Source organism: Mercenaria mercenaria, chromosome 18 (genome assembly GCF_021730395.1).
Source record: "Mercenaria mercenaria strain notata chromosome 18, MADL_Memer_1, whole genome shotgun sequence".
In the NCBI taxonomy this organism is placed as follows: domain Eukaryota; kingdom Metazoa; phylum Mollusca; class Bivalvia; order Venerida; family Veneridae; genus Mercenaria; species Mercenaria mercenaria.
Window position 1 is genome coordinate 29,476,752 of NC_069378.1, and position 25,899 is coordinate 29,502,650.

Genomic DNA, 25,899 nt, shown 5'->3' on the forward strand with positions numbered 1-25,899 from the left:
TAGGCAATAAAATATGGTTAAATCAAACAAAAATGGTACATGTATTAATGTTTGGTGAAGGTTCTCTATCCTAATAAGCGGTTTTGTGTAAATTGTAAGTTATTTTAATTTCTCAGCATCAGAATAATTTAGTCATGTTATTGTTTAAAAGATAATGAATTTTCGGTTACATGTATTTCACTTTTACGACTCTGCTTCCTATTCTAACGCGTTGACTGTGATTTGGTGTTCATATAAGAATTGGTATATTATATGAACTTTTCAGTTAAATCAAAATGTATAATTTCATTTTTTATTTACTATTTACTTGAAGTTGCCTCCTTCATGATATTAATTAACCTCCTTCAAGAATTTCATAAAAAAATTTAAACAGGAGTTGTAAAGTATAATACGTTGCGACCTGATAGTAATATCATTTGATTTTGGATACCTCCTGCTCAAACCAGTTTAACATGTAAGGCACACAAAAGTATAAATATACACATGTTACATTTGAACTTTCTTAATCAAATACCTTTATCCATACTGTCCTTTGAAATGGCGAAATCCTCTTTCAAAAATTGAATTACTTAAAGAATAAGTTCTAACCAAGGTTTCTCTTTTTTGTCTCTTGAAGTGGTCAAATCCACTTTAGATCACTAATAGAATAACTTCTTACACAGGCTTCTGTTTATGATAGATTGTCGATAACTATATTAGCTGATTTGGAACATTTCATTATGTCGTGCTGAAGTGCGCACGGCTTTTATAGCACATTCTGTCAACATGTCGCACGCGCCAACAAGCCAAAACGAAATTTTGAAAGTTTTGTGTGTGGTTTTGTCGCGTCGCGCACCAAAACAACACAAAAAATCTTTCAATATTATATAATGGTGCGATGGGGCGCGCGCAAGGATGACAGTACGAAATGTGCTACATAAACCAAGCGCAAACCAACGCGACAAAACGAAATGCTCTAAATCAGCCACCATAGACAACCGTCAAGTATATACATACAGTCTGTGTAAATAAGGAAAATTTAGACACAAAGTCGGAGATTAGTGTTTTACTGAAACGTAAATATTTTCAAAATAAATATACTGGTCAAAACAGCTAACCCGCCACTAGTTCTTTTGCCCGTAATTTTAAAATTACTGAACGTAAAATTTTGAAGTTAATTCCACGCTTAGAACAATATGTTGTTGATGAGCGTTTACAATTTCAATAAAATCAAGTTATGATATCATATACATTTGCCCATTTTACCAATCCTTGAAACGTCACAAAATACACTAAAATATCTCCAATTTACAAACCAATGAAAAGCGTTATGAGGGAAGAAAATGACAACACAAACAGAAAAATGGCATTGTCATTTCCTATCGTAAAAGAGCTTTCAATATGTGTGTGAAATTTAAAGATTTCCAAGTTTAAAAAAAATAAAATCTACACTTGCTTATTTCTATAAATTGTATATATTCATTTTCTAAAAACGCATCTTTCATGTGACTTTAGTAGTAAAAGGAATAAAATTATATTTTTGCGAAATTAAATACAATTGATATTTTGATATGTTAATATTGATAGACCGATCTAACTGTCCCTTTAATTTAAGAAATGTACTTACTATATATTTAATTTGCAAAATACCAAATGTCGGGTTATCTCTTTGGTTCAGTATACTTCTGCAGTCATATAGGACAAGCGACTAATGGAAGCACATATTTCATATTTCTAAATGGTTATTACATAATTAAAACAAAATTTGAAAAATATAAAATGGAAAAAACACGCATTAAAACAACTAGAATTAATTGTCAGAGGTAAAAAAAAATGCCAACATCCAAGTGCTAATAACGTCCTGCTTATCTATCTTTTGCACAGTACGTTTTGAAGCTGCAGTCATAACCGGCCATAGTTTCATGTACCAAATAATGACAGTATGCTTCATAGTTACCATGGTATGTATGAAGGTGCAACCAGTCAGCTAATCGACAGACCACATAAGATAACTCCCCATTTTGGTCAAAAGTAAATAGATAAAACAAGGAGTTTTAAAATACTATCAATTTTATACGTGCAGGTATATTTTTTACACCTTCAGGTACAAAAATATTTTTGATACATACAAAAAGAAAACAAATGTGACCTTCTCAACGAAACGACTGATTGGCAATTAAGAGATACATTTTGATCATTTGCTAATTACCGTAATTAAGGTTTGCCGTTAAAGTGCGAATTTATGAATCAAGCTTAATTTAAGCCTGAGCATTTACCTCGCGTTTCTTAAGGTTGGCAAACGGGCTTAGAAATGCTTACAATGCGAATATGCCAGTTTCTATAGATATCTAGGTTTGGTATCAGGTGATTTTTTTAAGATTTTTATTGTTACTGCAAAGATGGCGGGTCAAAGTTCTAGCCGGGCATTCAGTTTGCTTATCTGCGTAGCGGAAGTGGTAGGTGAACTCCATACAATGTTTTTATTAAACTATGAATCCGTGGTTTGGCCGGTAGTAGCTCATTGGGCAGACATTGGGGACACAAGTCCTTCTCCTGTATAATGGCAGTCCAGAACAGGGCAATGAGATTTTATCTTGGAGTTGGCAAATATACTCCTAATTTGGGTGTTTGGAGTCCAGTTTTTATTCGCCAATGGAAAGTTGTGACTAATTACTTGGCCCGCTCCGCTTACCTACAACCAGTTTTTCAAGAGTAAACAAACGGATAGTAATGTTAGCAAACACCAGACCTAAAAACTGTAAAAATCGGTTTATCTTTGTACGTCAGCATTTATTTCATTGTGGTCTTGCACATTATTCTGAGTTAACAAGACTGATCTCTAATTATGATATCGTTAAACGTATTGAAATTGTTTAATGAGTACAAAGTTGATTTGCTCAATAGAATAAAATCTACTAATGGTACCTCTGGTAGAGGTGGAAATAAACTTAGAAAGAAATGATTATAGTGTAGAGAAAAACTGCGAATGCCTTATGCCAAAGAGTCATAGACCTGCACTGCGTATTTAGGTGTGGAGTTGCCCCGCTACGCAATGAAACAGGAAGATACGAAGGTCTGTTTGTTGACTGACGCTTTTTGTCCATGTTGTAGGGTCAATACAATTGAAATTGAAAATCATGCATTACTAGAAAGTATAATGAAATGAGAAGTGCCTTTTTTAACAAGCTGACGTTTCTGCTGCATATTTTTAACAAGTCTAGCGGAGACAAACATAAACTATTTTATTTATTTACAAACTATCAAGAATTTTAGCCAAAACCTGTTTTTTAATTCTAAGGAGACAATTGTGTAAATAATCATTCTGCTTTTATGCAATACCATGCGAAGTACTTTTTATTAAACATAAGAAGTAACTGCTAATAAAGTCATCCTCGATCTAGCTGAGGTTGATCAGTGACTTTAGAACATGTTTCGGAACACGATTTCAAGGGATATTGTATTTTCACTGTTGCTGTTTTTTTTTCGGAGTTAATATTTTCCTTTTAATTTATCTGTACGTTTATATATGGCACGCCAATTGTCGAATAATTACGTGAACCCAGGTTCACGGTCGAAAAACTAGGATTAACGATCGATAAACCAAGTTTTTTTCGAAAACTAACCTATTTTTCCAGCAAAAACATAGGATAACGCCATAAACCGTAGTTCATGCTCGTAAACATAGGTTCGCGCTTGTAAACCAAAGTTTCTTGTCGTAAACATAGGTTCACGTTAGTAAAATATGGTTCACGAGCGTGAACCTGGGTTCACGAGCGTAAACATAGGATAACGACCGTAAACATAAGATAACGACTAACATTCGTGGTTCAATTGAGAAATCTAGTTTATTAAACGTAAACCATGGTTTACGGTTGATACATTAGGATAATAAAATCAACTATCAATTTCGGGCGTGAACATGGCTGTGAACCTATGTATACGAACGTGAACCATAATTTACGGACGTGAACCTATGTTTACGAACGTGAACCTATGTTTACGATCGTGAACTTGGGTATACAATCGTGAACCTAGGTTTACGTTCGATAAACTAGATTTCGCGAACAAAACTATGATTTTCGGTCGTAAACTTAAGTTCACATTCATAAACTATGGTTCACGCTCGTAAACCCAGGTTCACGCCCGAAACCATAGGTTCTTGCTCAATCGAAAAATCTAGTTTATAGAAAGTAAACATGGGTTCAAGAGCGTAAACTAAGGTTTACGCCCATTATCCTATGTTTTCGCTTGAAAATATAGGTTAGTATTCGATAATCTTAGTTTTCCGACCAAGAACGTAATTATTTGATAATTGCCTTGCCGTGCACCATAGTTTACGGACGTGAACCTATGTTTACGAACGAGAACCTATGTTTACGACCGTGAACTTGGGTTTACGACCGTGAACCATAGTTTACAAACGTGAACCTAGGTTAACGTTCGATAAACTAGGTTTCTCGAACAAAACTATGATTTTTCGATCACTATCCTATGTTCACGAGCAAAAGAACCTATGTTTACGGTCGTAAGCCCATTTTCATGATCGTAAACCCAAGTTCACAGTTGTTAACATAATTTCACGTTCGTAAACCCAGGTTTACACCCGTAGATATAGGTTCACGCTCGTGAACTTAGGATAACAACCGAAATTCCTAGTTCAATCGGCAAACCTAGTTTATCGGACGTAAACCTGGATGCACGAGCGTAAACTATATTTTACGCCTCTTTCGTTTTCGCTCGAAAATATAGCTTAGCATTCAAAAAAACCTGGTTTTACGTTCGAAAAACCTAGTATATCGATCGCCAATCCTTTTTTTTCGAACGTGAACCTGGGTCAAGGTAAGTATTGGACATTTGCCGTGCCATATATGTGCATTATCTAAATGATATTTACTATGTAAAATATGAGAGCTCATGTGATAATTTTATGTATGTATATAATAGTCTCTTGTAATACCGATTGGAATGGCCATATACATTGTGCATGTCTTATAATGTTATTTTAACTTGAATATATATGGATGAGACTTTAATAAAGAATATAATACACAACAAAGAAAGCTGTATACTTTCTATCTAATCAGTCTGTTTTCTTACGTATCAATTTAATTAAAAGTCTAAAGACTGTATTTATCGGGTATTTTAACACATATGATTAGTACAGATTTGCGAATATTGATTAGTAAATAATTTACCAAACAAGGAAAGGTAATTCAGATTTAGTGTCTCTTAATAATCAAAAGGGAAGTTATATTAATATCAGGTTATATTTCAAGCAGATAACTTGTAGATAACGAATCAAGACACCCACAAAATGGCGACCGTTGATGATTTCGCAAAATCTATCGCTGAAGGACAGGAGCAGATTTTCGACAAGTGTTCTCCGTGTTCAGAATCCGGAAGTACAAAAGAAGCGGATAAATTCTGTGTTGATTGTGGATCATACTTCTGTGCTAAATGTCTGCTGGATCATAACAAATTCCAGGCGTTAAGATCACACCAGATTTCAGACAAGCCCGGACAAAACAAACGAAATGAAACTGGGACGAGCCTGCCGACAGAGCGATGCTCAATCCACCACGGAAAGTTGGTTGACATGTTCTGTAAAGTTCATGAAGAAGTGTGCTGTGCAGCTTGTATTGCTATGAAACACAGGTAAACAGCTGAGAAAATAAATAAACTGATAAAGATCAAGTTTTTGTTTAATAAAATCTTTTACAAGATTCTTTGAAAACATAGAATGCAACCCGAGACTAGGTGTTGCTGTGTCTGTTCTTGTCCGTTCATGAGAGGTAATGAAAAGTGCAAGATCCGTCAGCACCGTCAGCTTAAGAGGATTTCTATACAGGTATTGAATAGACTCCATGAACCCGAATGACCAGAAAATATCACAACACGTTCGCTATGGTTTTGTCGAGTAACATTATTTTTTATAGTTTTGTAAAGTAAAATGTATTTGAATGCATTAGAAGGGTTATGTTTTGCAAAACTGACCATTATAACTAACCAATTATAACAATCAAAGTATATAGACAGAAAACACTGAGCTTAATATACACAGAACCGCTATGATGGAAACTTTTAGACATTTAAACTTCGTGAAAAAATATTTTTGGAAAACATAAGTTGCCTAACTATGACAGAAATAAAATATAATATGGAAGCACAAGTATGGGAAGACGTTTTACGGACGTCACACAACATTTACAAACTGCAGTTGCATGGTTGATAAAATCTATGGATGATTATATGAAATAAAATCTGGAAAGTAGATCCCTCGGAAGCACCGAGAACAAGGCAAACAGTGAAAATTGCAGACTCGGTTTGATTGAGTCTGTTCATGAGCAGTAATGGAAAATGCAACACTGCCCACGCCCCCTAGCACCGGCTTAAGCAGAATTCAGTCTTCAAATCTAAAGTTGAAATCAATGATCCCGAAGGACCAGAAAATATAACAACACTGAGATGAAGTCGGGGCGACATTTTACGGCCGCCACACAGCACTTAACACCCGCTGTTGTGAAGTAAATAAAATCTGGAAAGTAGATCCCTCGGAAGCACCGAGAAAAAGGCCTTCTTCTAAAAACCTTTTTTCTTTAAAAAACAGAAAACAAAATATTTATAACAAGTGTGTTTCCCTTTGGAGATATAATTTTTCTCTAATTAAGACATATACAGCCTTGTCCTCAAAGCCGAAATGTAACAGAAAATTTGAAAGTTGTTGATACATTGTGTCATTTGTTTCAGTGTACATATTTGTGGGTTGCAGCCACATCTTTCGATTTATTAGTACAATTATTAATTTCTTATTTCATTTTCAGGGCATGTGTAAATGTGGACTATATTCCTAGCATTTCAAACGGTATACGAGACAGTGCTGAGTACAAGGACACCAAACATTCACTTCAAAATATTCTAACTAAGATGAAACAAAAAAGAGAAGCAAGAAACAATAAACTGAATGATCTTGAGAAGCAAAAGAATAAGTTGTTAGAAGACGTAGACAGCTTCAAAGAAGAACTGATCAAGAGGATAAAAGAGCTTGTCGACAGTTCAAAGGAGCAAGTATTTTCAAAGTATGAAGGATGTAAGAAAATAATACAGTCAGATTTGGATACTCTAGATACTGTTATATCGACAACGACAACGAGCGAACAGAAATTGTCCAGTAAAAATGAAGCCCATCTGTTTGTAAATATTAAAACAAGCAAAGTATCAATAAAGGACTGTGAAGTTCTTTTGAGTGACATGTCAAAAGTTAGGACAAATGAGGAACTGGAGTTTACGTTAAATCAAGGCCTGAAGGAAACTCTGGATTCGCTGGGATGTATAATTTATGCTGAAGAAGATATTAAAGAATACAAAGCAACCTTATATGGGAAATTCAAGATTGATCCGATGCACTGCCAAGTAACTGGTATATGTACCATGGATGACGGAACATTTGTGATTGCCGATTGGACAAATTCAAAACTGAAGAGACTGAACAAAAGCTTCACGGTCAAAGATCATATTAAGGTTGAATGTAATCCGTATTCAGTATGCAGAACAGGTACAAATGAAGTTGCAACATTTCTGAATGAAAAAACAAAAATTCAATTTGTTTCTTTGGGACAAAGAATGGAACTGAAAACAGCATTTAATATCGACAGTTCAGCTGTCGGGGTTTCCTATGATGTTTTACAAGACTCCTTGCTGGTTTGTCAAGGAAATCAAGTATCTGTTTATACAAAATCCGGACAGATGTTACAACAATACGGAAAGAAAGGATCTGGTGACAACTTGTTTACGTCAACTGCACAATTAGCATTCAATGTTTCCAGTCAGTTCATGTTCGTTACTAATTATGATGCTGGAAATTTGCAGGCTCTGACCAAAGACGGTAAGATCATTTGGACATTCAGTGATCCAGAGTTAAAACAGCCTTGGGGAGTTTGCGTTCTGCCGGGTGAATGTATTTTGGTTTGTGGACAAGGTTCCGACAATGTGTTACAAATTGATAAGAAAGGCCAAAGGATTGGAGAGTTGCTCGGAGCTTCCGAGAATTTCAAATACCCGTTCGCTTTGGCTTTTGACAGGAAAAGCTCCAGACTGCTAATAGGAAGCAATTCAAATGAAATACACGTGTACACATTATCTAGAAAATAAGTTTGTAGTACCTATGTACATAATCAAAACTTGGTAATTATTGAGATTATGCTAATGAACAGTGACTGCTTGGGATGGCAAACCATTTTTCTACAAAATATTATAGCTAGTTTTGTGTTCGACAAAATGAAGTTATTTAAGCATAGGAGTAAGTATAGGTTTAAGCAGGTTTAGCCAATTTGTCATATGATATCAAAGACATGGAGTCAATATTATTTTCACTTTCATTCTCTACTTTGATTTGACACACTATTTTCTAATATATAAACTGTTGATTATTTTCATCTAAAATGCAATTATTATTGTCCGTAAGTATTGGCCTGGCACTCATTAATCGTCGCCAATATTTTCGGGCGTTTTCGTTATTTTACGCGACATTTCTGTCCAGGAAATATCTAGATTTATCAAAATAATCAATTTAGATAACCAACGGCACAGTGATGTAGTGGTAAACTCTCCGACTTGGGAACACGTTACCATGGGTTCGAATCATTCATTTCTAACCATATTTTTTAGATATAATTCCGTGTGTTTGTATTTGTATCTATATTATATTATTTTATGAAACATTTTATTTTGTGTCGTTAACAACATGTCTTTGAATTGTCCGTTGAATGAACGAATACTTGTCCGATCCTGAAGATTTTAAACAACATTTTGTATGACGGTAATATGTATGTAGAATGTTGATGGATAGCAGAGTAAGTTGATAAATCATAAGTGTGACAAGTTTTCCGTCTGTTAATTTTGCAGATAAAATTAAAAAAAACAAAAAACAATTTGGTCAGACAAAGTACTCGAACACACAACCCTGAGGTTAATGGTAAAACGTTTCGTCCGCACAGCTATATCTCACGGGAGGGGATCCAACATATGTATTCCCAAATGGGCACCGCTTAAATTCATATGTTGTGCTTCCGGTAGTACATATGTGGTAAAAATTTAGCAGAAAAACAGGTGAAGTTTTTATTTGTGATTGAATTTTGCAGAAATGGCATTGTTTTGCCAAAATATTGCGATGCAGTGCAACCGAGTATACATTAGCAAGCACGTAAGTGCAATTACCTTACCTGTATTTGTAGAAATGACAGAGAAAAACTTATCCTCCGTGAAGCGGTATGACTGAAAATTAGCAACATTTTTATCAAGAGATGGAAATATGTTGTAATTGCCCTGCGCTTGCTTAAATTTTGCCCTCGAAACCTTCCGTATGCAAAACCCCACCCAGAAAAAGAAAATTATGGTGATCACTTTGCTAGAAAAATGTTTTGGGGCGTAAAACCGAATGGGATACATATGTTGTGCATGGGCTACATATGTGGTGCATTTGACTTTTTAGAACTCCACAGATCCTGAGCTTAAATGGCACCTGGGTAAAGAAACGAACAGGAAATACTTGCCAAGTATACGTCACATTATTCCAAAAATTATATAAATGTATATTAAAGGGATAATAAATTAGAAACGAGCACAGCTTTAAGCTTACATATGATGCTATAGAACATTTCCACTAAGGAGTCAACGCATCTCTCCTAAATCCGAAGGCATTTATGTGTTGCTTATGTGTGTTGACTTGTGAATGTCGGAAATATGCATGTATAGTTTGGTTTATAGCATATAGCTGCCGATACGGTCTGCGTAATTATATGTTATTGAACCTAGTGTTCTTTTCGTGTTTGTTTTACTCGTTCATGTGCGCCTCTCTCTCTCTCTCTCTCTCTCTCTCTATATATATATATATATATATATATATATATATATATATATATATATATATATATATATATATATATATATCTTCGGCGGTATTTTGCATCGTTAACTGTGGAAATTGTCTGTCTTTGAATCATGTACGTGAACTGTGTTATAGAGCCAAATATCTGTGTCTCGGGCAACGGACTCGAAAATTAAATGTAATAAATACTTTAGGGTATGGGATTTCAATTCAGGAAGTAATTTTGGTTTGCCCGATACAAAACTATTTGCACGGCCGCTCCAATACATAAGATATTGTGGACCTGGCACTTACTTGTGTTGAACTACGCAGTAACATCGCAAGCTAGACCTGTATAGTTTGTGGCAATATAGGAGGGAGGATATACTGCAAGGATCTCGGTCAAAAATTGTGTAAATATAACTGAGCATGGTCATTAAATTATGAAATATGTCCTGGGTCCTTAATTTGATTAAGTTACCTATCAGACGCAGCTATGTTCTGATTATATGACCGAGTACCTTGCAGTTTATCCTCCCTCCTATATTTCCACAAACTATGATATGCCTAGAATGTGGAGTTGCGGTATACATGTAACAAGGCAGTCTTACACAAGTAAGTGCCAGGTCCACAATATCATATGTACATGTAGTTGAGAGGCTGGGCCAGTAGTTCTGTATCGGGCAAACCAAAATACCTCCTGAAACACCCCGACCGTAAAGTATTTATTACATTTTATGTTTGAGTCCGTTTGCCGAGACAGATATTTTGCTCTATAACTCAGTTCACGGACAGACAATTTCCACAGTTAACGATGCATAATACCGCCGAAGATATATAGAGAGGCGCACATGAACGGGTAAAGCAAACATGAAAAGAACACTAGGTTCAAGAACATATAATTACGCAGACCGTATCGGCAACTAATATACTATACAGCAAACAATACATGCATATTTCCGACATTCACAGGTCAACACAATAACGCCTTCGGATTTAGGAGAGATGCGTTGACTCCTAAGTGAAAATGTTCTACAACATCTAATATAAGCTTAAAACTGTGCTCGTTTATAAGTTATCCCTTTCATGTATATAATTTTTGAACTGATGTGACATATACTTGGTACGTATTTCCTGTTCGTTTCTTTATCCAGGTATCATTTAAGCTCAAGATCTGTGGAGTTCTAAAAAGTCTAACGACCACATATGTAGCCCATGCACAACATATGTATCCCATTCGGTTTTTCGCCCAAAAATATTTTACTAGCAAAGTGATCGCTAAATATTTTTTCTTCTGGATGGGGTTTAGCATACGGAAGGTTGCGAGGGCAAAATTAAGCAGGCGCAGGGCAACTAAACAACATATTTTCATCTGTTGATAAAAAATGTTGCTAATTTTCAGTCATACCGCTTCACGGAGGATACGTTTTTCTCTGTCATTTCTAGAAATACAGTTGAGGTAAATGCACTTACGTGCTAGTTAATGTATACTCGGTTGCACTGCATCGCGATTTTTTGGCAAAACAATGTCATTTTCACAATATTCAATCACAAATAAAAATCTCACGTATTTATCTGCGAAATGTTTACCACATATGTACTACCGGAAGCACAACATATGATTTTAAGCGGTGCCCATTTAGGAATACATATGTTGGATCCCCTCCCGTGTATCTGCACATTATAAATGATGGTATATAATTGGCTTTTCAATAGTTATATTGTGTTCGGGCACCGAAAATTAATTTACGGAAACATACGGAATATTCAAGAGTGCCAGGTCAATACTTACGGACAATACAACATGACTTCGATGTGTAAATAACGTTCATGATTACATATATACCTGAATACACAAGTTATATTAGTCAATCCTTTGTCTCTCTGAGTTCCTCTCATTTTTCAAACAAGAGTAGTTTATGTTATGACATAACAAACACTGGTATTATTCCTGCTCCAATCTTTCTAACTAAATCATAAGAATAGACAGACGGACAGACAGACAGACAAACAGAGATGAACTCAATTGTGCTCATTTAAATGTATAACTCTAACAAGGTTTGCAGAACAAACGCTCAGTGATGACCCTGCAGTCAAATAAAAAGAGTCTATATACTGGGATACCTAGGTATAATTTTCAAACATGTGTTATGCACTGTACAGTACATGGAAGTTATATATATGTTTGTAAAACATTAATACCCCGCTCCCTAGCAGCCATTTTGACGACTCAAAATAATTTGAACAATCTTGGTAGAAGGTCACACAAGAACCATTGTGTAAAATTATTTTAAAATCAGGCAAGCAGTTTCACACAAGAAGATTTTTAAAGTTTCCACTATTATACATATAGGAAAAAGTGACCACGCCCCCTGGCGGCCATGTTTTTTCAGGCAAGTAGTCTCACACAAGAAGATTTTTAAAGTTTCCTGTATAAACATATAGAGAAAAGTGACCATGTTTTTTGACAAGTCGTTAAAATTTGAACAATCTTGGTGGAGGGTGACCATTTCAAAATCGGCTCATCGGTTTATATTAGGAGATGTCGTTTGAAGAATTTTCTATTTTTAGCTCTGGCGTTCCCTATGTGCAACCAAGCAGAACCGTTTGAACAACTTTGGTGGAGGACAATCCAAGGAACATCTAGGCCAAGTTTCATATCTCATCCTTAATGATAAAAACATACTTATGAGTAAAAAGAGACATGAATTGCAAATCTATATGAACATATCTTTTTCCCATAACATGTTTGAATTGCATTCATCAAAAGCCATTTAGTGGTTTTGGAGGAGATGTCGTTTAAACACAATTGTTGATGACGGACGACTTGACGGACGCACGCACGCACGACGACCACAGCGTGATCACAATAGCTCACCATGAGCACTTTGTGCTCAGGTGAGCTAAAAAAAGGGGCATTGTTCATGAAATATTTCTGCACCACGAGTCATATCATGTGGTTAATAATGTGGAACAACAATTTCAAGTTTGAATCAAATCAATTTAGTACAAACTGAGATAGTGCAAAAGTGCATCACAACTTGAACCTGAAATTCTAAGTTTTGTTTGATTGTTAAACGTTAAACACCATTTTTCAACAGTATTTCATTTATGTAACGGCAGGCAGTTAACTTAACCAGTGTTCTTGGATTCTGTTCCAGTACAAACCTGTTCTCTGCAAGTAACTGCCAACTTCCCCACATGAATCAGAGATGGAATAAGAATGATTTCAGACACAATGTATTTCATTAAATCATCAAGGAGAACATATGCATTGTCTCGGGGATCAAACCCGTGACCCCACTGAATCTGCGCTCTCCCTATAAAGCTTAGCAGGCGAGCCTAAAATTCTTAGTTAAAATCGGGCATTACTCATAACATATTGCTGCCAGTATTATGGACATTGTGTCATATGATGTGTGTGATGATCTGGAACAACGATTTTAAGTTTAAATCAAATTCATTTAGTAACAACAGAAATATGGCATAAAAGCACCAAAATTAAACTGAAACTAGAGCTGCTTTTGAGAAAAGCGCATGTCTCGCACAACTGCCTAATCATCTGAATAGTAAAAAAGTAAAGTACAGTTTTGGGATGAATGTTTCAGTGTTTAGTGAGTCTAGGTGGACTAGGATGAATAGTTCAGTAATTTTTAGAGCAAGTTTTAGGATGAATGGTTCAGCATTTTTATGAGTCTAGGTGATTAGGATGAATGGCTCAGTAATTATGGTCAAGGGCCATAATTCCGAAGTGCCTGTGCCGATTTGGCTAGTTATCGAACTTGGCCGAGGACTTATTGGCCTACACATTTTGTTCAAGTTTGGTGAAGATCGGATGAGACATGTTCGACTTAGAGTGCGGACAAGCTTTGTGACAAACAGACAGACACACACAGACAGGAGAAAATCAATATGTCTCCGCACCACTGTGTGGTGGGAGACATAATTCTAAATAAAAAGGGGGGTATAATTCATGAAAAATTGGTGCATGAGTTATGGCCCTTATCTCATATTATGTGGGTGATGCTGCGGAACAATTATTTTGGTAATAACAGAGAAAGTGCACCTGAAAATTTAAGTAAAAAGGGGTACAATTCATAAAACATTTGTGCCAGTGTTATAGCCCTTTGTTCAAATGATGTGGGTGGTGATGTGGAACAATAATTTTAAGTTCAAAATCACTTTTGTAATAACAGAGTGAAAATGCATCAAAATTAACATAAAGTTTCGTGATCTTAGAGGCCCAATCATTCTCAAGTTATCATCCAAAAACTGTTCCGGGTCACTGTGGCCTTGACCTTTGACCTCAAAATCAATAGCAGTCATCTGCTTGTCAAGATCAACATCCCTATAAAGTTTCCTGACCCTAGGCCCAAGTGTTCTCAAGTTATCGCCCGGAAATGGTTTAATTGTTCCGGGTCACTGTTACCTTGATCTTTGACCTACTGATCTCAAAAGATATATAGTGGTCATTTGCTGGTCATGATCAAATTCCCTATCAACTTTCATGCCCCTAGGCCAGAGCGTTCTCAAGTAATCGTCCAGAAACGGTTTAACTGTTCCGGGTCACTGTGACCTTGACCTTTGACCTACTGACCTCAAAATAAATAGGAGACATCTGCTGGTCATGACCAACCTCCCTATCATTTTTCATGATCCTAGGCCCAAGCGTTCTTGAGTTATCATACGGAGACCATTTAACGGTTCCGGGTCACTGTGACCTTGACCTTTGACCTACTGACCTCATTATCAATAAGAGTCATCTGCTGGTCATGATCAATCTTCCTATCAACTTTCATGATCCTAGGCCGAAGCGTTTTTGAGTTATCATTCGGAAACCATTTAATTGTTCTGGGTCAGTGTGACCTTGACCTTTCACTTACTGATCTCAAAATCTATAGGGGTCATTTGCTGGACATGATCAACCTCCCTATCAACTTTCATGATCCTAGACCCAAGCATTCTTGAGTTATCATCCAGAAACTGTTTAACAGTTCTGGGTCACTGTGACCTTGACCTTTGACCTCAAAATCAATAGTGGTCATCTGCTGGTCATGAACAACCACCCTATCAACTTTCATGATCCTAGGCCCAAGCGTTCTTGAGTTATCATCCGGAAATGGATTGGTCTACGGACAGACAGACCTACTGACCGACCGACATCTGCAAAACAATATACCCTACCTTCTTCGAAGGGGGGCATAATAACTGAGATACAGCGAAAGTGCATCATGACTGAGCTGAAATTCTAAGCAAAACGGGGGAAAATTTATTAAATATTGGTGCGAGAGTTATGCCCCTGTACCATGATGAGGAATAACTATTTCATGTTTGAAGCAAATCCATCATGTAATTACAGAGATAAAGTGCATCAAAACTTTAACCAAGGTGTAGACACGAAAGGAAGCCGATGCAGACACCAGGTGCAGTAGGATAGCTCTCCATAAACTTTGAATACCTAAAACCTAATCATGTGGAACTGGCTTCGTGTTTTTGAAGTTCTTTATAGAAATAGTAGACAGAGTATGGATCAAATATTCCTATAAGCTCACTTAGAGCACTTTATGGCCAGGAGAGATAAAATGACTGGAATAAACTAAGAGTTGTCTGAGCACACTATCTATGCACTTTACTATTATGATGCTGGATAATGAAAAAATATATGATAGATGTGGGTGATGATGTGGAGCAACAGTTTGAATCCGATTCATTAATAACAGAGTTGAAGAGCATCAAAACTTTCACCTGTGATTGATTCCAAGGATGGAAGAGCATCAAAACTTTCACTTTTGATTGATTCCAAGGATAAAATATTGGTGATAGCTATGGACCTTATTTCAAATGTGAGCGATGATGTGGAACAATTGTTGATGATAAGGAACAACTGTTCCAATCTGAAGCAAATCCAGTCTCCAGCCTGTCTGGGTACATGAATGGTAAAATCATTACCAGAAATCATGATCTCATTAAGAGCCTAGAAGTGACTGGTAATCAACCCGTATTATGCTGGACATGATTGAGTCTGCCTTTGCGGCCAGTGCAGATCATGATCAGCCAGTACATCTGTGCAGTCTGCAGTCTGATCATGATCTGCACTGGTCGCCATTCAGTCGGTATATTTTTGGTAAGCACCCCTTTTAACAGTTAATGGTACTGTCCAAATTGAAAGATGGACAAGTTCATTTTAGAAATTTAGCAGGGTTAGGGTTTAACATTTACAAAACGGTATTTAATTTCAAAATTTATAAATACTTTGTATAACTTTTCTACAGTTATTTCAGGCAAAATTATTACATACAAAACAAAAAGCAACAAACATTATATATTTTTCACTGTTTAATTTTACATAATTAAAACAATATTTCAAAAATAATATAAAAAACAGAACAACTTTAAGGTAAGTTAACTTCTGAATTTATCAATGCCATGATTTAATACAGTATTTACAACACATAAAAAACAAAAATGACTTGAAAATATGTAAGTTATATACAATGTATAAATTTTATACACTGGTACAAGAACAGTGGTATCTAATGACCTTAACAAATAATGAATTTGTGCTCTGAAACTCTTACACACAGCTGCAAAACAAAAAATCATCTGACACATATTGTGGTATTTCCTGAAATCCAGACTGTAAATATTTGGGGCAAATCAACAAATTAAGGCTAGTTCACTCAAGGAAGTTCTTTAAATACATCCCAACCTTAAAATGCTGTGGAAGTCTTTTCCTAGAAGAATAGATTGATATTTCATCTCACTAAAAATCTAACAATGAAGTGAGAAATTTAATGGCAATTAATTTAACAGCCAGTGATACATGGGTACTTTTGTGTGAACAAATTATAGAATATGGCAAACCTACACATGATTAAACTTTAAATGCAACAAAGCCAACTCACCAGTGAAAATCAGGATTAGCAGTCACTAGTACCTTATAAACATGGAAAGTTTTAGAAATATGATTTTCTTAAATGCGAAATGTTTGCAGTTTTCCCCGAGGTAAACCAGTTAAATTCAATATCAATGACACAGAAATAATGTATATAGGATATAAAATTATTCTTTATGGCAATTACATTGCAGATTTTTTATTACAGTAGCATTTATTTCTAAATCTAATCAGTTTATCAAATTTTACAAAATTACACTGAAATATACTTACAATCACCTGATAAATGATGAGAATATGAGAAAACAATTTATAAAAGAAAACAAGTCGACCTATACAAATAACCTTTAAATAATAAAGTGGGGTCAATTATGTGATGATAAAAACAATAATGATACTATTAATAAAGGGATGTAAAGCTTTCCGACACTGAAAATTTACTAACCGTATTCTAAAACATAACATAACAGGCAGGTTTATCAACAAAGAAATAATGAACACATAAAAAAATATATATTCATACAACACATTATAATTTTTATGCTTCATGTATTCCAGTGAAAAATATAGGCTTGTGTGCATGTTTTTACGACATGTGTCTATAATCTAAAAGGTCCGAAAATCTGCATTTGAAGGTATCATGTGAAATCATTTCATGTGTCAACAATTTTGAAAGAAAGTACTGTTATAAAAGTACATACAGCATGAGACATATACATAGAATGGTTCTCCTTTCCGTACACCGGGTTCAAGATTTATCCTGTTTTATCCGGAATAATGACATCATGTCATGACTTCCGTTTCATCAAATGTGCATAATCACCTTAATTATTATTTCACTTATGCAGCTTGCTTTGCAAAGTACAAAGTATTTGTTTGATACAGCGTGAGTTTAGGCCATCTATTGTTTTTGTTGTTTTAATTACTCAATTTACTCGGGGTTCGATTGACTTATCACAAGTCTACCTGACGTATAATGCCCCAAGTCCCATTTCCCACCTAGAGACTCAGTTGGGACAGCTATAAACGAAAGTAAAAGTACTAGGTGACTCCACGTCCTCTAATATATTAGTAAAAGTGCGACGTATCGTGGTTTGAATTCAATAATTGGCAGTGCATTTTAAAACAATCTGATCTTAAAAAGGTTAAAATCATTAATATTTCATAGGAGAATGGACGATTAATCATATATTGTTTCAAGTCTTTAAGTATTGTAGAATAAACGTGATATACGTTTCAATTGTCAGATAAAATCGTGCAAGTCAAAAGGTTAAGTATTTATGACTTTATAGTGTATAATTGCCAAAAATACGTTAACTATGAATAAAAAACGTGACAAACACCTCCAAAAAAAGGCTTTTTATTTCAAACTTTCTAAATCTCTAACAAGACATTTGTTTGTATTTAGTATCACGGCTCTATAATTGAAGTAATGGTTTGTTTTAAGAATGCATTCCACAAACATGAAACCTAGTTGTTCTAAAAGTAAAAATGAGGCTGGTCACATATGTCATGTTTTTACATTTGTAACGCTTTTTATGACATATATTGTATATGATCAGCGTCATTCTTACATTTAGAGCAACTATGTTACACGTTTTTGAAATGTTTTGATATATGTAACACAAAAGTTTCACATTTGCAACTATTTTCATATGTGTAACCATTATTACATTTTGGGGTCCTACAATTCATCTTAATAACCAAATTATAGAATTTGTCTTTTTCAGTACAAATCATGTTTACACGAATAAAATCAACAGTTTTAATCATTTAGGATAGTCTATCAGTTAAGTAGGTCTAAGAAAACACGATAATTATTTAATATGAGTGAATCAATTTTATATCAAGAAAAAATTTACATTTTATTTTATAATAGGCCATTGTCGGTACAAAAGCCGTATTCCCCGATAACAAGTAACAAATGCCAAATGTGTATATGTACATCATTCCGGTCAATTGGGGAAGGGAATGGCAAGATCCCTGACCTTTTGTGTACCTGCATGATATCTTGAGCTTTACTCAGGAGAGTTTAAAGCATTTGCGAGTTGTCATAACAAAATAACCACTGTCTAGTTTAGATTTGACGTTAAAGGGACATATTGCCTTTGTTTATGATGTAGCTGCCACATTTTTGTTTTCAAAATAAAATATACTAATTTCTGGTTAAATTCTAGTTTCGATAACTGTTTTCTTTAACATTTGTCAAAGGTATGGATATTGACTGGCATGGTAGAAAAGTTGTATAGAATTAATTAATTTATTACCTCCCTTTAAGACTCTTACTGTAAAAGTTCATGTGCATTATTAAAATCATTGCTTTTCTAACCATATAATTATGCATAACATCTATTTGGACAGCTGGTTTATTTGTTTTAACATAAAATTAAAAGCTTTATTGGACTTTAAGATGATGAGGATCATGCAGATAATAACATATTTATGAGGTACATGTACTGGTTTCATGATAACATATGTTTTCCAGGTACTGTCTTAATGATAGCATATGTATATGGGGTAATGGTTTCATGATAACATATGTTTACCAGGTACTGTCTTAATGATAACATATGTATACGGGGTACTGGCTTCATGATAACATATGTTTACCAGGTACTGTCTTAATGATAACATATGTATAAGGGGTACTGGCTTCATGATAACATATGTTTACCAGGTACTGTCTTAATGATAACATATGTATACGAGGTACCGGCTACATGATAACATATGTTTATAAGGTACTGGCTTCATGACAACATACCGGTATGCTTATAAGGTACTGACTTCATGATAATATTTATCTTTATGAGGCACTGGCTTCATGATATCATGTATTTCTAAAGTACTGGCTTCATAAAATATATGTTTTGAGGTACTGGCTTCATAAAAAACATATGTTTATGAGGTACTGGCTTCATGACAACACATGTTTATAAGGTACTGGTATCATCTGATGTGACCTGTTTATCAGGTGCTGGCTTCATGATTACATATATTTTTAACGTACTGGCTTCATAATACTATATGTTATTTGAGGTACTGGCTTCATGATTACATATATTTTTGGAGGTACTGGCTTCATCATAACATGTGTTTTTCAAGTTACTGGTGTCATGATTACGTACGTTTTTGAGATACTGGTATCATGATTACATATGTTTTTGAGGTACTGCAACCATGATAACATATAATTTTGGATGTACTGGCTTCATCATTACATTTGTTTTTGTGGTACTGGCTTCAAGATTACATGTGTTTTTTGAGATACTGACTTCATGATTACGTATGTTTGTGAGGTACTGGCTTCATGATTAAATATGCGTTTGGAGACACTGGTTTCATGATTACGTATGTTTTAAGGAAATGGTTTCATTATAACATATGTTCTTTTCGGTACAGGTTTCATAATTACATATGTTTTTGAGGTACTGAATTCTTGATAACATATGCTTTTTGAGGTACTCGGTTCATGATTACATATGCTTTTTGAGGTACTGGCTTCATGATCACATGTTTTGAGGTACTGGCTTAATGACATGTATTTTTTGAGGTACTGACTTCATGGTCACATGTTTTTTAAGGTTCTGGCTTCATGGTTACATATGTTGTTTGAGGTACTGGCTTAATTATTATATGTGCATACATCTTTTACACAAAAAGATATAAAACATTTCAGCCACATTAATGGATAATTTGGGTTATACTCACAACAGATATATTTATCAATCGACGGGACGGATGAACATTTAACTAAAATTTAGTGACCTTTCTTTAATATATAGAGGATATTTGTTTATTTTAGTGTAAGATTGAAATATATAAAAGCTTACATGTAAAATAAACAATTTATCTTTTTATTTCATGTTCTGACGAAATTTACCCATTCGGTAGTTTCTTTCAAGGGAAAAATATATTTGATATTGTCCACAGTGATATGTTTCACCCTAATTTTCGATAATTTTCTGAAAACCATGTAATATAAGAATATAGTTCTAGCAGTTTTCCATACGTAAGGCGATATGTAACAAGACAGTTTAAATGTAGAGTTTTTAAAACGCCTGCGCTTTCAAGTGAGCATTGCAAATTACAAATCAATACCACCACAAAATGGCGACCGAACAAAACGTTGAAACGAGTTCAGAGGAGATTTTAAACACTTCTTGTACTCCTTGCTCGGAGTCCGGAAGAACAAAAGAAGCGGATAAATTCTGTGTGTTGATCGCATTTTTGTGCTCAGTGTCTGCTAGAACATAACAAATTTCCGGCGTTAAGATCTCACCAGGTTTTAGATAAGACCAGACAGAGTGGACGGAGTACAAACGAAACAACTGAAATGAACATGCCGACGGAGAGGTGTTCAGTGCACAATGGAAAGTTGATTGATATGTTTTGTAAAGATCACGACAAAGTGTGTTGCTCTGCTTGCGTCGCAATTAAACACAGGTTTGTTTGTTTTTACAATGAAGATGTATGTACATTTATACAGGTAAAAACCGTATGGCGCTATCGATTATTGGATGTTTGCAATAACGGTTCAATGTGGTTTATACCCGGATTTATAAATGTATAAAATATTAATCAATGCTTAATTTACATTTTTATGGTAGCTTGCAACAAAAATAAGTGGTTTTCTTTCCATCAAAATAAAGGTATGGATGTCGAATCTTTCAACATTTAAATATAACAGCCAAAAGGACCCGCCCACTTTCAGTCCGATAAATTTACAGCTCCTTGTTTTTGTTTTGTTGTTGTTGTTTGTTTTCTTAAATATCGTTAGCCATGAAAATAAAACATGCAGTCGAGTGGATTCAGTTCCGGTCGTTACCATCAGAAAAAAAATAGTTTAAACTATAATTCAATGTTTTGTTGTTGTTGTTCTTGTTGTTGTTGTTGCTGTTGTTGTTGTTGATTTTTAATTAAAGTAACCACTATTCAAAGACTTTTCGAAGACGCTTTTTGCTCATGTTTCTCTCGTGAATGAAGCCAGACTGTTGCGTACAATCTCGCGAAAAAAAAAAACGTCCTTTAAGATTTTAGTACGAAAATAAACGTTCTTTTGCTTTCTAGTGAATATAAATTAACAAATTATATAAAGCTTTCGCTTGTCCTTGTTCACCCCTGCATAACCGATTCAATATAATTGTAACCGTTTAAAATTAACTTACAGTTTGAAATAATAAAAAAAAATTGATAAAAAATAGCTTTTGGTACAAGTCGATTATTGAACACCTGATTAGTTGCAAAGACGATGGTAGATAACATCAGATCTTATCCTATCTTAATCTTATTTTATTGACTCTAAAATGTACTCTACTTCGTATCAATTTGCGTCCGTTGTATTCAAGATAACGAAACAATATAGCAGTCTGCCTTTCTAACGTATATTCTATACAGTGTTAGCAAAAATATCTTTTTCAAATGCGGTTGTAGTAAAAATTTGTAGTACCCAACAACAATGCACCTTCAAGCCAAAAGTGTTTCTTATTCTAAACTAAGAACATGTTTTGTTGTGTACATATTTGTTTCAGCGTGAAGAAATAAATATATTTATAAATTCATTTGCAGGGCGTGTGAACATGTTGAATCTCTGCCGGACATAGCTAAAGGCATACAGGACAGTAAGGTGTATACAGACACCAAAACTTCGCTGCAGAATGTACTAACAAGGATGGAAAAGGAAAGAAACACAAGGAAAGATAAACTTAGAAACGTTGATCAGCAGAAGGATGAATTGTTAGAAGACATAGATGCCTTCGAAACGGAGCTCATTCGAAAGATCAATGAGCTTTCTAAAACTTCAAAGGAGCAAATTTGTTCGCAGCACCAAAGATGCAAGAACAAAATTGAATACAATTTAAATGTGCTGGAAAATGTCATTTCAACAGCGACAGCCAGTGTGCAAAACTTGTTAGACAAAAACGAATGCCAGTTGTTTATGAATGTTAAAACAAGTAAAGAGTTGATAAAAGATTGTGAAGCACTCTTGAACGACCTGTCTGCCGGAAAGACAACTGAAGAGTTCAAATTCGTGTTGAATCACGAGATTAAAAGGAACCTTACTTCTCTTGGTTTCGTGCAGTCGTCTGATGAGGTAGCTCAAGTTGTGAAGAAATACGATGCATCATTATATGGAAGATTCCTTATTAACCCAAAATATTGCGAAATAACTGGGATATGTGTGATGGATGACGGGACACTGGTGATTGCAGATAATACAAATTCACAATTGAAGAAACTGAACGAAACCTACGCAGTCGAGCGTCGTATTGATGTTCGGGGAAAACCGTATTCGACATGCAAAGTAGGGCCAAACGAAGTTGCTACAGTTCTATGCAGTCAATGTTACAACTACAAAGTACTTTTTGTAGATGTTGGGGTAAAAATGAAACCCGGAACCACATTTGATATTAATGGACAAGCATCATCGGTTTCCTACGATGCAAAGCAAGATGCTTTATTTGTTTGTAACAAAAATCAAGTTTCTGTTTATACGAAATCGGGAGTGTTGTTGAGAACATACGAAAAAAACGAATATGACATTACATTGTTTCAGTTCGCAACAAAATTATCATTCAGCGCATCCAATGATGTGATGTTTGTCACCGATAGGCGGGACAAAGAACTGAAAGCATTGACCAAACACGGCCAAGCGGTTTGGATATTTACAGACCCATATTTGGAGGAACCAAGGGACGTTTGCGTTCTTCCTGGTGACATCATATTACTTAGTGATTACGAGTCGAATAACGTCTTACAAATTGACAGCAGTGGAAAGAAAATTGGTCTGTTTCTAGAGATACTACGTCCTCTGGCCCTAGCGTTTAATAAAGAAAATTACAGACTTATAGTAGGAAACTGCTCAAATGAAATACAGGTGTACTCGTTATCTAGAAAATAGAAACATATATCAGCACACTTATTTTTGCTTTGGACATTTAGTGACCCATGTCACTAGGAACAAAGGACGTTTGCGTCCTTTCTGGTGACATCATATTAGTTTGCGATTTTAGTTCAAATAACGGCTAACAACAAAGCAGTTGAAAGATAATTGGCTTGTTTCTACAGATACAAAGTCCTCTGGTCCTAGCATTCGAAGAAAAAAGATAGATTTATAGTAGGAAGTGGCTCAAATGGAATACAGGCGTATTCATTCTATAGAAAATAGAAACATGTATATGCACATTTATCATTAATGTCTTATCTTTGCATGCAGTGAATAAATAATATTACATGTGTTTGTTGAAAGACTGGTTGCATCGTACACGATACTTTGTAAACTTTTAAAAGCTTTGGCACTTATCATTCCTCCTCGTTATATACAGGGAGATCAGGGAGACCTTTGTATTTGATACCATTTCTTTTGTCTGTATTGCCTACGAATGTTTATTTTTTAATTTTACATGTGAGGGGTTATTGCATACGGTCTAAGTTTTATTCTGTATATATTATGTTTTTAGTTATCATTTGGTAATGTAGATATTCAATATATTGATTTTTCCAAAAGTGATATTTTACAGGGAAACGTAACGGCATGCAGAACAAATAAAAATTGTACAGGTAATATTTTGCTGGATATATCAACGTCTGTTAGGCCTTGGGACCACAAAAAATATTTTAATGTCCCGTAAAGTGCTTCTTGATGCGCTAGTGTTAGTCTTCACTGTCAGAACTAAACAGGGCCAATACACCGATGGAACATTTTGTTGTCTTTTTCTTTAAACAAACATTTGTGGATGTTGACAAACAAATCATTTAAATTTGAGAACATTAAAGTGTGGATCATTCTTCTGTCCAGAGGAAAGTAAGGAATTTATTAAACGTATGGAAAAAAATGACAGAGATAGAATTTTTTTTTTCATATAAAGTTCCTGAAAACGTACTTGGCAAATAACTGGCGTAGATTTGTTTGTATATTTGTACTTCAAATTTGTATGAAGGTTCCTGTGAAGTTTTGGGTAATTTTAGAATTTTATATGATCCCTGAAGAATGCACTTTTTTCATGTCATTTAATAAACACTTATAAATGCTTTGAATGTTTTAATAAAGTTCCTGAAAGCTTAAGCCATCTTTTACTTGAAACATATGATACAATGATACTGTTGCATGCTCACCATGTAAAAACATAAGGTAGGGTGAGACTACCAAGTGAACCGCGGAGGTTACTCAGTAACTGTATCAAGGACACCAGTTTTAGATTATATACGGATCTGAGTTTTCGCGATATTTATTAATTCATAGTTGATCTTTGACGGAAAGTATGTAACATATTCCTGATGAAATTTAACAGACGGCACCCATTCCGATAAATCAGCAGCATCTCGTAACATTATGAAAAATATCATGTAAAAATGATTGCAAATATCATACATGTAACTTATAATGGAACTTCATTCAACATATTTTAGTTTTAGTTATATTTTTGTTTGTTTCTAATTAAATTACCAACTAATTTCAAATGCTTTCTCATTTAGAAAGACCCTTGTGTCCCTCAAAGCATCGTTATTATTACAGGCGACCACCCGGATAAAACCACCAACCCTGGCGCAAATCGACAGTATTTAGTCCTTACAGAAAATAATTCAAACCCTAGTGATGCTTGAACGTACGACCCTCCCCGATTTCATGAAAATATCTAAGTTTGTTAATTGACTTAAGTACATTATTTTGCTTAAAAAAGTAAAAACTTAAATTAACGTACATAAATCAACCTGGCTAAAATCAGTGCGCTCGAGATAATTGGGCTGATATGGTTATTAAACGGACCTTTCGGCCCAAAAATTTTTCCGGCATAAAATATTTAACCTGAACTTTAAGCACTTATCTTATTGACATGTAACACGTAATCGCCTCCTCAACAATTTTCATCAGCGTTTAGTTAAGATAAAAACTATAAAAAAATCTAACTTCAAAAAGACATAACATTTTATAACATTTTTAGTAGCTAATTATAAAATCTTCCCATAAAAATATTGTGTTGCAATGTTGAAACAAATGATTTTCATTTTTGTTTACAAATTGAAAATGTTAATATTTCTCAAAACCTTCCTCGTCATCTTTTGTAAAATAATCATTTTCCTGCAAAAGTTGAAAAACAAGAAAGCATCTACTTGTTGAATGTTTGAAGTTGCCTAGTCACCAGTGTAAATTATATTAACTTGT

At 34.8% G+C, this 25,899-nt stretch overlaps 2 protein-coding genes across 2 annotated transcripts; both read left to right on the forward strand.

Moving 5' to 3' along the window:
• The first annotated feature begins 5,293 nt into the window (after positions 1 to 5,293).
• LOC123537750 (uncharacterized) lies at positions 5,294 to 8,127 on the forward strand. The gene is made up of 2 exons (XM_053529755.1): positions 5,294 to 5,634; positions 6,801 to 8,127. The coding sequence occupies exons 1-2, from the start codon at positions 5,294 to 5,296 to the stop codon at positions 8,125 to 8,127; spliced, it is 1,668 nt and encodes a 555-aa protein (XP_053385730.1).
• Positions 8,128 to 20,958: 12,831 nt separating this feature from the next.
• LOC123538638 (uncharacterized) lies at positions 20,959 to 23,974 on the forward strand. Its single transcript, XM_053530574.1, has 2 exons — positions 20,959 to 21,182; positions 22,305 to 23,974. The coding sequence occupies exons 1-2, from the start codon at positions 21,073 to 21,075 to the stop codon at positions 23,635 to 23,637; spliced, it is 1,443 nt and encodes a 480-aa protein (XP_053386549.1). The 5' UTR covers positions 20,959 to 21,072; the 3' UTR covers positions 23,638 to 23,974.
• The last annotated feature ends 1,925 nt before the right edge of the window (positions 23,975 to 25,899 follow it).

Bases quoted from the DNA above. Each gene is read 5' to 3' on its own strand.
- LOC123537750 (XM_053529755.1), top strand. From the start codon at position 5,294: ATGGCGACCGTTGATGATTTCGCAAAATCTATCGCTGAAGGACAGGAG. The intron at 5,635-6,800 runs GTAAACAGCTGA...TTTCATTTTCAG, and splicing joins TGTATTGCTATGAAACACAG to GGCATGTGTAAATGTGGACT.
- LOC123538638 (XM_053530574.1), top strand. From the start codon at position 21,073: ATGAACATGCCGACGGAGAGGTGTTCAGTGCACAATGGAAAGTTGATT. The intron at 21,183-22,304 runs GTTTGTTTGTTT...ATTCATTTGCAG, and splicing joins TGCGTCGCAATTAAACACAG to GGCGTGTGAACATGTTGAAT.